This window comes from Physella acuta, unplaced genomic scaffold, assembly GCF_028476545.2.
Source record: "Physella acuta isolate Inbredline_101_S28 unplaced genomic scaffold, ASM2847654v3 ptg000195l, whole genome shotgun sequence".
In the NCBI taxonomy this organism is placed as follows: Eukaryota; Metazoa; Mollusca; class Gastropoda; family Physidae; genus Physella; species Physella acuta.
In genome coordinates, this window is record NW_026731714.1 from 124,709 (window position 1) to 136,883 (window position 12,175).

Sequence of the window (12,175 nt, forward strand, 5' to 3'; positions counted from 1 at the left end):
CTCGGCTGCTGAGTGCCTCCGGTAGCCTCGTTACGTCATCAGTTTGTCCCCGCCTCCTAGCCTGGCCCTCTATTGTTAAAAAAATGTCAATGGTCAACCAAGGGAGTTAACAATGAGATTTTTTTTTTTTAAATGTTCCAACCTCCTTGAGGCTGCCCTCATTAAACATCCCCCATGCCCTCGTCCAGCGGTCGTTATTTAGTATTAAGCCGCCATGTTTGGCATGGTGACAGACGCGTCGCCAACCAATGCCGTGTCGGTTATTTAAGTGGCCTCCCCTTGCTCAAACGGCGCTCTATTCGCGTCTGCGAAGATGGGATTGTGTCTCTTGGTGTAAAAGTTTGTGTATTGGTGAGTTGCAATTTTTTTAAAATGTGTTCTTTAAAAAAATTAAAATATTGATTAAAATATACGAATTGATTAAGAACTTAACAACATGTCAATGTGATTAACATAAATATTTTTTTTAAAAATTAGTTGAAAATTAATTTTTATATCATGAGATTTATCTATAGTTCTATTATTAAATGTACTATGAATAAAATGTCTAAAAAAAATGATTTTTACCGTTTTTGAAATGGTCAGTTCCGTTTAGATACCGAACTTTAAATAAAGACAAGAATCTAATTTCAATGGTGACAATTTAAAAAAAAAAGAAACTTATAAACAATCATTTAATTACAGAAAAAAAGTTTAAATCAATTTCTATTTTTTATAGTTACTTTTTTATGCCTCGTCCAACATCTCAGTGTTTTCAAAAAATTATTGACTATATGCTTCACACCTTGGACACATTTTAAATCAGAGTGTTGATTTTTACTTTCTCGTATATACGTAGTATAGAGAAAGTATTGTAATCGTGCAAAAAAAAAAATCGAGATTTTTACAAATCTCGACGTTTTACACCTCACTGATACGGAAAAACATAATTTTGCAATCTTGTCCGTATGTCTGTGTGTGTGTGTGTCTGTCTGTCTGTCTGTCTGTCCGTGTGTAAACACGATAACTTGAGTACCGTTACAGCTAGGTTGATGAAATTTCATATATAAGTATTTTATCAAAATCGTAGATCCGTATCAACTTTTGAGCGATTTCCGATAACCGGAAGTGGTACTTTTCCTACTTTGAATTTTTTAAAAGCCTATAACTTGAGTACTATTTCAGATAGATAAATGAAATTTCACATGTAAGTAAAAGATCTAATTCTCTACCTTCTGTCAAATTTTGAGTAATTTCCGTTGACAGGAAGTAGTAATTTACGCTACTTCCGATTTCTCAAAAAACTAATGTAAATTTTAAAAGTACTAATAATATTGCGCACTATTATGCACACCTTTATTAGGCGTTCGCTTGGTGCGCAATTGTTTTTTACTGAGATTCTATTCTATTTTTAAAAGTTTTAGTATTTAAAATGGATTAAAAATCATAACTATATCCCCAGTTACCATCCCCTTGTTGTTTTATATAAGAATATTCGAGAAAGTTTAGGGGAGATCACTACCGGTTTCTTTTAAAAAAGCATTTTGTAGACGAGAATTTAAAATAAAATAAAAATCATTTGCAATACAGCGTAAAGTTGTTCTATTTGTGTTACTGTTTTAGAGTTTCTTGAACAACCCAGACAATTTTTGGTATTCGTATTTTTATTCACACGAATGTTGATCTGATGGTTCTAGTTTCATTTGTCGACCTAGATGTTAATTGTTTTCATGATGTTCTAGTATTTCTGATAATCTAGTATTTTTGATTTTCTAGTATTTTTGATTTTCTAGTATTTTTTATATCCTACTATTTTTTATGTTCTAGTATTTTTGATGTTCTACTTTTTTTGATGTCATAGTATTTTTAAGTCATAGTATTTTTTATGTCATAGTATTTTTTATGTTAAAGTATTTTTGATGTTATAGTATTTTTATGTTAAAGTATTTTTAATGTTATAGTATTTATGATTTCCTAGTATTCTTGATGAGCCAGACATTGTTTTATTCCTGTCTCCAGTTGCTGACTTCCCGGTGGTTCGCTTGTTGATAACGAGATCTTTGCATTGAGTTAACATGTGGCGACAACCCAAACAAGTTTTTTGTCTGGTGACAATTCTTCTCTCCCTTGGACCGATCGTTTATGGTGAGTGGGCTGGTTCTATGGTGCTATTTATATAAGGCCTACTTTAGACGTGAAGGTGTACTTGCGTACAGGTGTACATGTGTACCGTTTGTGAAAGGCGTGCAGCGTTAAAGAAAATAAGGACTTTAATTTTTTTTTAAGTTTAACATAATCCCGCTAAGTTTCTGAGTAGACATTATTTTCCCTCAAAAAGAAAATACATTTAGTTATAGTAGAGTTACAGCTGCTGTTTATCGTATTAGTTATTTCTATTTTTGTATTATTCGGTTACCTAACTTTCTTCTCTGAGAGTAGCTGCCCCTTTTTCTCTTCTACAGAGAAGCTTATCGTGAATTATTGAATAAATTACCTTTGTTTATAGTGAGTTTAGTTATTTTAAAAAGTCCAGTTTTCTAACGAGTAACATCCCTTTTGTTGCATTACTTCCCTTTTTCCAAACTAGTTGCTGAATAGTCTGCCTTTTTATTCTAGCGAGTTAATTCGCTTTTGAGCCACCGATGTATTTGTTGTTGAATAGTTGTTGAATTATCGGCCTTTGTTTCTAGCGAGTTATTACCCTTTATTCTCCCATGCAGGCAAGCACATCTTCTGTTACTACAGTAGTTTCGCCTACAAACGTCACGGCCTGGGCAACTTTCTACCTGAGGACATCAACCCCTACCTTTGCACCCACATCATCTACGCCTTTGTCGACATCAGCAAGGATGGATCTGACCTTCGACCTTTGAACAGAAATGACCTGGGAACCAACGGTAATTTTCGTTTCGTTCATTAATTATTAATTAATAATTAATTATTCATTACCTGTCGCATACACTCCACCCACTATATATATATATATATATATATATATATATATATATATATATATATATATATATATATATATATATATATATATATACCCCATCAAACTGTTAAACCTGAAATCTACCTCACTATATCAAATGCTGAGTTGAGGGCCCACTACACGCGATAATGAAGTCGGGAGTTCCCCTCCATATTAAGCCCGGGTTCCCAAGCTAGACTAACCTAACCCTACCGTAACCTACGTCCCCACCCACAGGCCTGTACGAGCGGACCCTGGCCCTGAAGGAGAAGAACCCAGCTCTCAAGATTCTCCTAGCAGTCGGGGGTTGGAAGATAGGCTCAGAACCATTCCTTCCCATGATGCAAAGCGAAGAGACCCGAGCTAGATGGATCCAAAATGTCGTGAAATACTTAAGAAAGTACGTTGTTTTCTTTAATCATACTTTAACTTAAAATAATTGTATGTCGACAAACATAACTTTTTAGTATTAGTCTCAATTTGAACATCTTTCTCCCACATTTAGACATGGTTTTGATGGCTTTGACATGGACTGGGAATTCCCCGCCACCAGAGGGAGCCCTCCCGAGGATAAATATAGATTTACTTTGCTTATGAAGGTAACATTGTTCGGGTCCCGGAAATTGTACATTAACTTACACATGAGAAATAGATTAGCTAATGGTTTCTTGCTGATATTTTAAAATGTATATTAGAATGCTATTTTGAAATTTGAAGGTTTGAACTTTGGAGGTTTGAACTTTGAAGGTTTGAACTTTGGAGGTTTGAACTTTGGAGGTTTGAACTTTGAAGGTTTGAACTTTGGAGTTTGAACTTTGGAGGTTTGAAATTTGAAGGTTTAAACTTTGGATGCTTGAACTTTGAAGTTTTAACCTTTAGAGGTTTGAATTTTGAAGGTTTGAACTTTGGAGGTTTGAACTTTGAAGGTTTGAACTTTGGAGTTTGAACTTTGGAGGTTTGAAATTTGAAGGTTTAAACTTTGGATGTTTGAACTTTGAAGGTTTGACCTTTAGAGGTTTGAATTTTGAAGGTTTGAACTTTGAAGGTTTGACCTTTGGAGGTTTGAACTATGGAAGTTTGAACTTTGGAGATCTGAACTTAAGAGGTTTGAACTCTGGAGGTTTAAACTTTTTGACCTTTGAACTTTTTGACCGTTGAAGATTTAACCTTTGGAGGTTTGAACTTTGGAGGTTTGACCACTTTGAAGGTTTGACCATTAAAGGTTTGACCATTAAAGGTTTGACCATTAGAGGCTTCATCAAGCAATAAAAAATATGTCCATCCCCATTAGGGTCTGTATGAGGCGTTTGCTGAAGAAAGCAAAAAATCGGGGAAAGAGAAACTTCTCCTTACCATAGCAGCGGCTTCTGGAACTTTCTACATCGACCAGAGCTACGAGCCCCGCAAGATCATCAAGTAAGTGACATTCGTCAGCTAAAAGATCATCAAGTAAGTGACATTCGTCAGCTAAAAGATCATCAAGTAAGTGACATTGGTCATCTACAAGATCATCAAGTTAGTAACATTGGTCAGCTAAAAGATCATCAGGTAAGTGACATTGGTCAGTTACAAGATCATCAGGTAACTGACATTGGTCATTTACAAGATCATCAAGTAAGTGACATTGGTCAGCTACAAGATCATTAAGTAACTAACACTGGTCAGCTACAAGATCATCAAGTAAGTGACATTGGCCAGCTACAAGATCATCAAGTAAGTGACATTGGTCAGCTACAAGATCATCAAGTAAGTGACATTTGACAGAGTTACAAGATCATCAAGTTAGTGACATCATGCTGTAGGTCTCCCGATCTCACCGAATGAGTTCTGTTATAACCTTTAGCTTTCGTTATAGCTGTCAGGATTTTAAACAAACTCCCGAAAAATTAAGCCACCAATCAACTCTCAATTAACTTGAAACTTAAAAAAAAAAAATTTGAGTCTTAAAAATTAACTTATTAAACGAAATTAATACACATACACATCGAAGTACATAAAAAGAATCACAACTTTCATTACAACCCAGTGACACTTTCACTATATCTTCAACCCTTACCAATTCATATTCAGTGACAATAGCTATGCATATATTTATGCATGTATATATATATATATATATATATATATATATATATATATATATATATATATATATATATATATATATAGTCATACTCTACATAATTCTGTTCACAGCTACATCGATTTCATGTTTCTGATGACCTACAACTACCACGGTCAGTGGGAGAAGATCACAGGTCACCACAGTGGACTGTACCCCCACAAGAATGACCCCAAGACAGGCGAGAAGGCCCAGCTCTACCAGGTTGGTTTCTCTCATTAGTCCGCTCGTCTTTAATGTCAGCTACAATTCGTTGTTTCCCCGCAGGGGAGATAATCACGTCATGGTGGTTTTTTTTGGCTATTCTTTACTATGACATTAAGAAGATTTGTTTAAAGTTTTTATTTTAAGCTAATAACCTCTTATGTTTTTAGTGAAACATATATGTTTTACTGAAGTGAGGAATTAATCATTTATTTAAAATACAAACTATTTTTAGACTTATTACAGCGTTATTCAAATACAATAATATAGGCGATACTAATTAACGTGTTGTCATGTTAGCGTGCCTGCGTATGTATGTGTGTATGTATGTGTGTGTGTCTGAATATAAGTGTGTGTGAGTATGAGAATGAGAGCTCGTATATGTTTAACGAGGAGCGAGTTTGGTACTTTGAGATACGCACATAGATCACCTAGCAACTCTCTTATTCGCTTGGTTAGCGTTCATTGACGTCTAAGGACAGTAACATGAATAAAAACGAAGAGCAAAGTTAAAAAATAATGTACCCTGCTCTCTAAACCAAGAAGCGACACTTGAAGTCATTACATAGCCCTGGTTTTTAACTCTGATGAATTGTATCTTGGATGCACATTTCAACACACTTTTTTTCGACAGTAGAATATTTTTTATAGCCTGTCTGTTTGTGTACGATTCCAATCAACGAATTGTTTTTCCCCAGGACTGGTCGATTGACTACTGGCTGGACGTGGGCATTTCTAAGGACAAGCTCGTGGTGGGCATCCCCACATACGGCATGTCCTTCACCTTGGCTAATCCGACAGAAAATGGGGTCAAGGCTCCGGCAGCAGGCGGCGGACGACCGGGGGACTACACCAAGGAAACGGGCATCTTGTCCTACTACGAGGTCAGTTTTAGTTGTACTGTAATTAAAGCTATGATTGGGTATAATTTTTTACTGTAATCAAATCTTTGATTGGGTAATATTTTTACTGTAATCGATTCCTTTATTTGTTATATTTTTTTCCTTTCAATTTAATGGTTAATTAAATTTTCTTCTTTTTTAAAAACAAATTTGAAACAGACGCTATATTTTTACTTTTTTTCCTTCCGATTATATGAACAATCAATCATTTTACATTTTAGCACTAATTTTCATTTTTAAATTCTGCAACCGAAGTTGCTTCCATTTTTCATTTAATTTTTCCTTTCAAATTCTATGATTGGCCAACTTTCATATTTTTAAATGTAAACGATGCAATGATTGGTCAATGTTTCACGTGCTCCATGCAACGGGTGCTGTGATTGGTCGAATGTTTCAGATCTGCATGAACATCCGGGACAAGAGCTGGCGTACGGAGTGGATCGACGAGCAGGCAGTGCCGTACACGTACAGCGGTGACCAGTGGGCGGGGTACGAGGACAGGCAGAGTATCGCCCTCAAGGTTGGTCTCGACAGTGTGGGGGTTCTGGTGTGTCTGTCTGTGTGTGTGTATGTATGTCTGTAACATAGGGAGCGGGGTTGGGGTACGAGGACAGGCAGAGTATCGCCTTCAAGGTTGGTCTCGACAGTGTGGGGGTTCTGGTGTGTCTGTCTGTGTGTGTGTATGTATGTCTGTAACATAGGGAGCGGGGTTGGGGTATGAGGACAGGCAGAGTATCGCCCTCAAGGTTGGTCTCGACAGTGTGGGGGTTCTGGTGTGTCTGTCTGTGTGTGTATGTATGTCTGTAACATAGGGAGCGGGGTTGGGGTATGAGGACAGGCAGAGTATCGCCCTCAAGGTTTGTCTCGACAGTGTGTGGGGGTACTGGTGTGTCTGTCTGTCTGTAACATAGGGTCAGGCAGTAGGGGTACGGGGGGGGGTGGGGTATGAGGACAGACAGAGTATCGCCCTCAAGGTTGGTCTCGACAGTGTGTGTGGGGGCGTATGTCTGTCTGTCTGTATGTCTGTAACATAGGGTCAGGCAGTAGGGAGCGGGGGGGGGGGGGGCGTTCCAGGACAGGCAGAGTATTTCCCTCAAGGTTGGTCCCTGGCAGTGTGTGGTGGTGCTGGTCTGTGTGTGTATGTGTGTCTAGAGCAAGGCAGTAGCGTCACAAGGCTAGTGCGTGAGGGACGGGGTGGGGGGGGGGGGCACCGGGTGACACCATTTAAAGGGTGACTCCAAGTTGAAATGGAAATCATATAATGTACTAGCAAAACAATATTTTATCCTGTTAAAATAATAAAATATCAGGGAAGGGGTAGGGTGACATCAAACCGAAAACTGTTGGAATGGCTGGTAAGACACCATCAGTTACGGCACACCGTGACACCCGAGTTAGTGGTACCACTGGGGTTAGACGTACCATTTCAGTCAAGTACAGCATAAATCTAATAATAAACATAATTTGTAATCAGCGGAGTAAAGTTAAAATGCTAAAAATATTAGCAAAGCGTTTCACAATGTTGAAAGCATTTCACATTTTGCGAAACTTCTTTTTTGTTGACATTTAATAAACACAAAATACCTTGCCAGACCAAAACTCTTTTTCACGTTACATACACGTTGGCTAATTAAAATTGTATTTTAATTATCATTTGTTTTATGATGATTTATCGAAAGTAAACTACGTTTGTGGGTTTATACGTCTTGCCACGTATAAATGTATTTCAGTTTCGTATATACGTTCAATATACGTTTGCTAGCTTGACATTGAAAAGACAGTCCATATATTTATAGAGATTGTGACTTTGATTATGTGATTGTGATTTCAATAATGTGATTGTGACTTTGATATTGTGCTTGTGATATTGTGACTTTGATATTGTGTTTGTGATATTGTGTCTTCAATATTGTGATTGTGATATTGGGACTTCTATATTGAGATTGTGTCTTCTATATTGTGATTGTGTCTTCGATATTGTGATTGTGATATTGTTGTTGTGATTGTGTGATTGTAAGACGAAGTGACATGAATGTTCTTGTTACTGATTGACTTGTGCTCTACCTTAGGCCAACAACATACTGAAGCGAGATCTTGCTGGCGCCTTCGTCTGGTCTGTAGAGATGGACGACTTTGGTGGGGTCTGTGGAGAGGGGGAGTATCCACTGCTGTCTACAATATCTGACTCTCTGGGGGGAGCATCAGTGGTAAGTAGGGGTGTGGAGAGGGGGAGTATCCACTGCTGTCTACAATATCTGACTCTCTGGGGGGAGCATCAGTGGTAAGTAGGGGTGTGGAGAGGGGGAGTATCCACTGCTGTCTACAATCTCTGACTCTCTGGGGGGAGCATCAGTGGTAAGTAGGGGTGTGGAGAGGGGGAGTATCCACTGCTGTCTACAATATCTGACTCTCTGGGGGGAGCATCAGTGGTAAGTAGGGGTGTGGAGAGGGGGAGTATCCACTGCTGTCTACAATATCTGACTCTCTGGGGGGAGCATCAGTGGTAAGTAGGGGTGTGGAGAGGGGGAGTATCCACTGCTGTCTACAATGTCTGACTCTCTGGGGGGGGGGTGCATCAGTGGTAAGTAGGGGTGTGTGGAGAGGGGGAGTATCCACTGCTGTCTACAATATCTGACTCTCTGGGGGGTGCATCAGTGGTAAGTAGGGGTGTGTGGAGAGGGGGAGTATCCACTGCTGGTTACAATATCTGACTCTCTGGGGGAGCATCAGTGGTAAGTAGGGGTGTGTGGAGAGGGGGAGTATCCGCTGCTGTCTACAATATCTGACTCTCTAGGGGGAGCATCATCAGTGGTAAGTAGGGGTGTGGAGAGGGGGAGTATCCACTGCTGTCTACAATATCTGATTCTCTAGGGGGAGCATCATCAGTGGTAAGTAGGGGTGTGGAGAGGGGGAGTATACACTGCTGTCTACAATATCTGACTCACTGGGGGGAGCATCAGTGGTAAGTAGGGGTACGGGGGGGGGGAGTATATCAGACTCACTGGGGGGGGGGGGGCATCAGTGGTAAGTAGGGGTGTAGGGGTTGCATTATATCTGTGGTAATTATAGATATTGATGTGTGTAGTTCATGCCACTAGGGGAAGTAACTGAAATAAGTAGAGATATTAAAAGTGAATGTACCAGAGTTGCTGATGTACAGTGGGGCGTACAAAAGTATAGGGACGGCGTAGCTCAGGATAGAGATACTGGCAGCGTTGATCAGAAGTAAATATATTCATGCGTGGAAAAAAGTTACATTTTTCTCAATCAATTTAGATCTCAAGAAAATATGCACAGTCGCATTTTCCATAGTATGCTATGCTTTAATTAATTTTATTCAATTGCTTTTTTTTTCAACTTAAATTCCATATTAATTTTCTGAATATATTCACAAATTAAAAACAGTACACACAAGATGCCATTAAATATATAACAAATAAATGATAACTGTACAATCTGCGGTCTTTAAAGTCACCTTTCAGCAGTAGCCCCCGTACAGTTGTGTTCCCATTCTTCCATCCCCCAGGCCCGGGCCGCTGCCGGCCACCCAGAGTTCCGACGGATCCCCCGCCCCACCCAGCAGTTAAAAATCGACATGGACGACGAGTCGGACACACCCAAAGAGGAACCCAAGAAAACTAAAATCACACCCTGGAAGAAAGGAAAGAAGATAACCTCAGAGGCAACCACCACAACCACCACCACAACCACAGCAGCGCCGGCCCCTGAAGACGTGACCACGGAGGTCAAAGAGCGTTTCAAGGTCAGGTGGTGGTCAGGCTCCCTGACCCGCCGAACCCCCAAACCCCCGACCGTGGGGACAAAAACCACACCCACGGAGGCTCAAACCACAGTCAAACCACAAGTTCCGTTACCGGCGAAGAAGAAAATTCTGAGGAAGAAAAAAATCCAAGCGAAAAACATCAATGGTCAGTTTATGTTTTGTAGTAATCAATATTTAGAATGTTTTCTACAAACCACTCATTCTTCCAATGAAGTTCTATAAACAGCTTTGGCAGAAAAATATAACGACTCAACGAGTATTTTTTTTCAGACATTTTATTCCGAGGGGTGAGGCGGGAGAATTCTAAATTATGGGGATGGGGTGGGGGAATGGTTAAGTTAAAGTAGAAATATATTTTCTATGTAATGTAAATAATTTTTTATTCGATTTCGTCCGGGATGAGAGGGTGATCTGACAACCTCCCCCCACTCCACGAAGAAATCAACACTGAACTAAATAAATTACAAGAATTAAGTGTTAAACATTCGATAGGCCTAGCTGAAGCATTTTGATCTTGTCTAACTCCAATGAATATAAAACGTAATTTCGTGAGCTCTTCAGTTTAAAATGTGGAGAATAAAAATTAAATACTTAATTTAGAAAGTACAGCCATATTAAAGTTCCATTACTTTTGTTTTAACAATGGGCCAAGGGCGTATCCGACACAGAGTCCACCGCCCCTCCCCCTCCGAATGAAATGGAATTTATATAAAGATATATTCTTTTACCAGAGTCCGCCCCCTCCCCCCCCCCCCCCCCCCGAGAATAAAGTCTGAAAGAAACACTGATCCCACATAAAACAATACGAGCTGTAGTCCCCGTGTTTCAAATGTCCCCAGAAGCGGCGTCAAGCAGTAAAGTCAACGAGAACTCACTAGACGAGGCCAGCCCCACCGTACCTTGGTGGTCCCAGCCCTCACACAAGCAGGACCACGGCCACCAGGACCACCACGAGCCCGGCGAGAGGTCAAATGTCAAGCCATCCCTCCAGCGCAGCCTGCGCCCCAGGGGTCGCATGCCCCCCAGAGCACCCAGACCAGAGAGACACAATGTGGAGTCCCAGTCCCAGCCCGCGGCGGGGCATGGCAGGCGAGACCAGGACAAAGCTCCTTCAGCAGGTCAGTGGTGGGCAGTGGACATTGGTCAGTCTTAGTCATGGGTCAGTCTTAGTCATGGGTCAGTCTTAAGCATAGGTCAGTCTTAGTCATTGGGCAGTCTTGGTCATGGGCAAGTCTTAGTGATTGATCTGTCTTATTCATTGGTCAGTCTTAGTCATTGGTCAGTCTTAGTCATTGGTCAGTCTTAGTCATTGGTCAGTCTTAGTCGTGGGTCACTCTTGGTCATTGGTCAGTCTTGATTATGGGTCAGTGGTCAGTCTTAGTCATGGGTCAGTCTTGGTCACTGAATTTGATAGACAGACATTCAATTTTTTTAGGAATGACATTGTTTGCTACAAGTTAGACCATAGCAAGCTACAGCTCTGAATAGTTTTTATAGGCACCAAAAGAAAATAAGATCTAAATCCAAAGACGCAAATTCATGGTCTCCCGAGGCCAAAGAAGCCAAATGTATAGTTTATATACTGTATTTGGTCTGATTTTTTTTATCTGTTTCAGCGAGATACGAGATTTGCCGGGACAGGGGAGTGGGCACGTTCGTTGACCCCGTCTCCTGTGACAGCTTCATCATTTGCATGCCCGGGAACTGGCAGGACCGACCCCCGCACGTGATGTCATGCCCGCCAGGCACCAAGTTTGACGACAACCTCAAAATCTGCAACTACGCCGACAGTGTCATCTGTAGTTCCTAACACAACACACCGCAAATCTAGAACCAGATAAAACTGGGACGGAAAATTGGTCAGCCTTGCCAGAAAGGGATTTGTAAGCTAAATTCAAATTGGGCTGGTTGCATGAAACCAAAAGTACCATTTGAAGACGCCAATCATAGGCGGAAACCATTTTGTCAAAGCTAAAAATAAACCATATTTGTATTCCCTTTCGCGTTGTTATTTCTTTCTCCAACTAATGGAGACTTTATATTTGTAGTTTTTATTATATATATATATATATATATATATATATATATATATATATATATATATATATATATATATATATATATCACTGGCAAAATTACTCTAATTAATTCTATAGATTGTGCAAGTACTAAGTCTGTATCTATATAAAGTGTGAAAAGATGGTGTTTCG

At 39.8% G+C, this 12,175-nt stretch overlaps 1 protein-coding gene across 1 annotated transcript; it reads left to right on the forward strand.

Moving 5' to 3' along the window:
* Nucleotides 1–277: 277 nt before the first annotated feature.
* On the forward strand, nucleotides 278–11,960 carry LOC131936912 (chitotriosidase-1). Its single transcript, XM_059294029.1, has 13 exons — nucleotides 278–351; nucleotides 1,999–2,124; nucleotides 2,700–2,876; nucleotides 3,191–3,353; nucleotides 3,459–3,552; nucleotides 4,245–4,369; nucleotides 5,150–5,279; nucleotides 5,978–6,163; nucleotides 6,579–6,701; nucleotides 8,251–8,388; nucleotides 9,708–10,110; nucleotides 10,805–11,083; nucleotides 11,582–11,960. Exons 2-13 carry the CDS (start codon nucleotides 2,055–2,057, stop codon nucleotides 11,773–11,775), a joined length of 2,082 nt encoding a protein of 693 aa, XP_059150012.1. The 5' UTR covers nucleotides 278–351; nucleotides 1,999–2,054; the 3' UTR covers nucleotides 11,776–11,960.
* The last annotated feature ends 215 nt before the right edge of the window (nucleotides 11,961–12,175 follow it).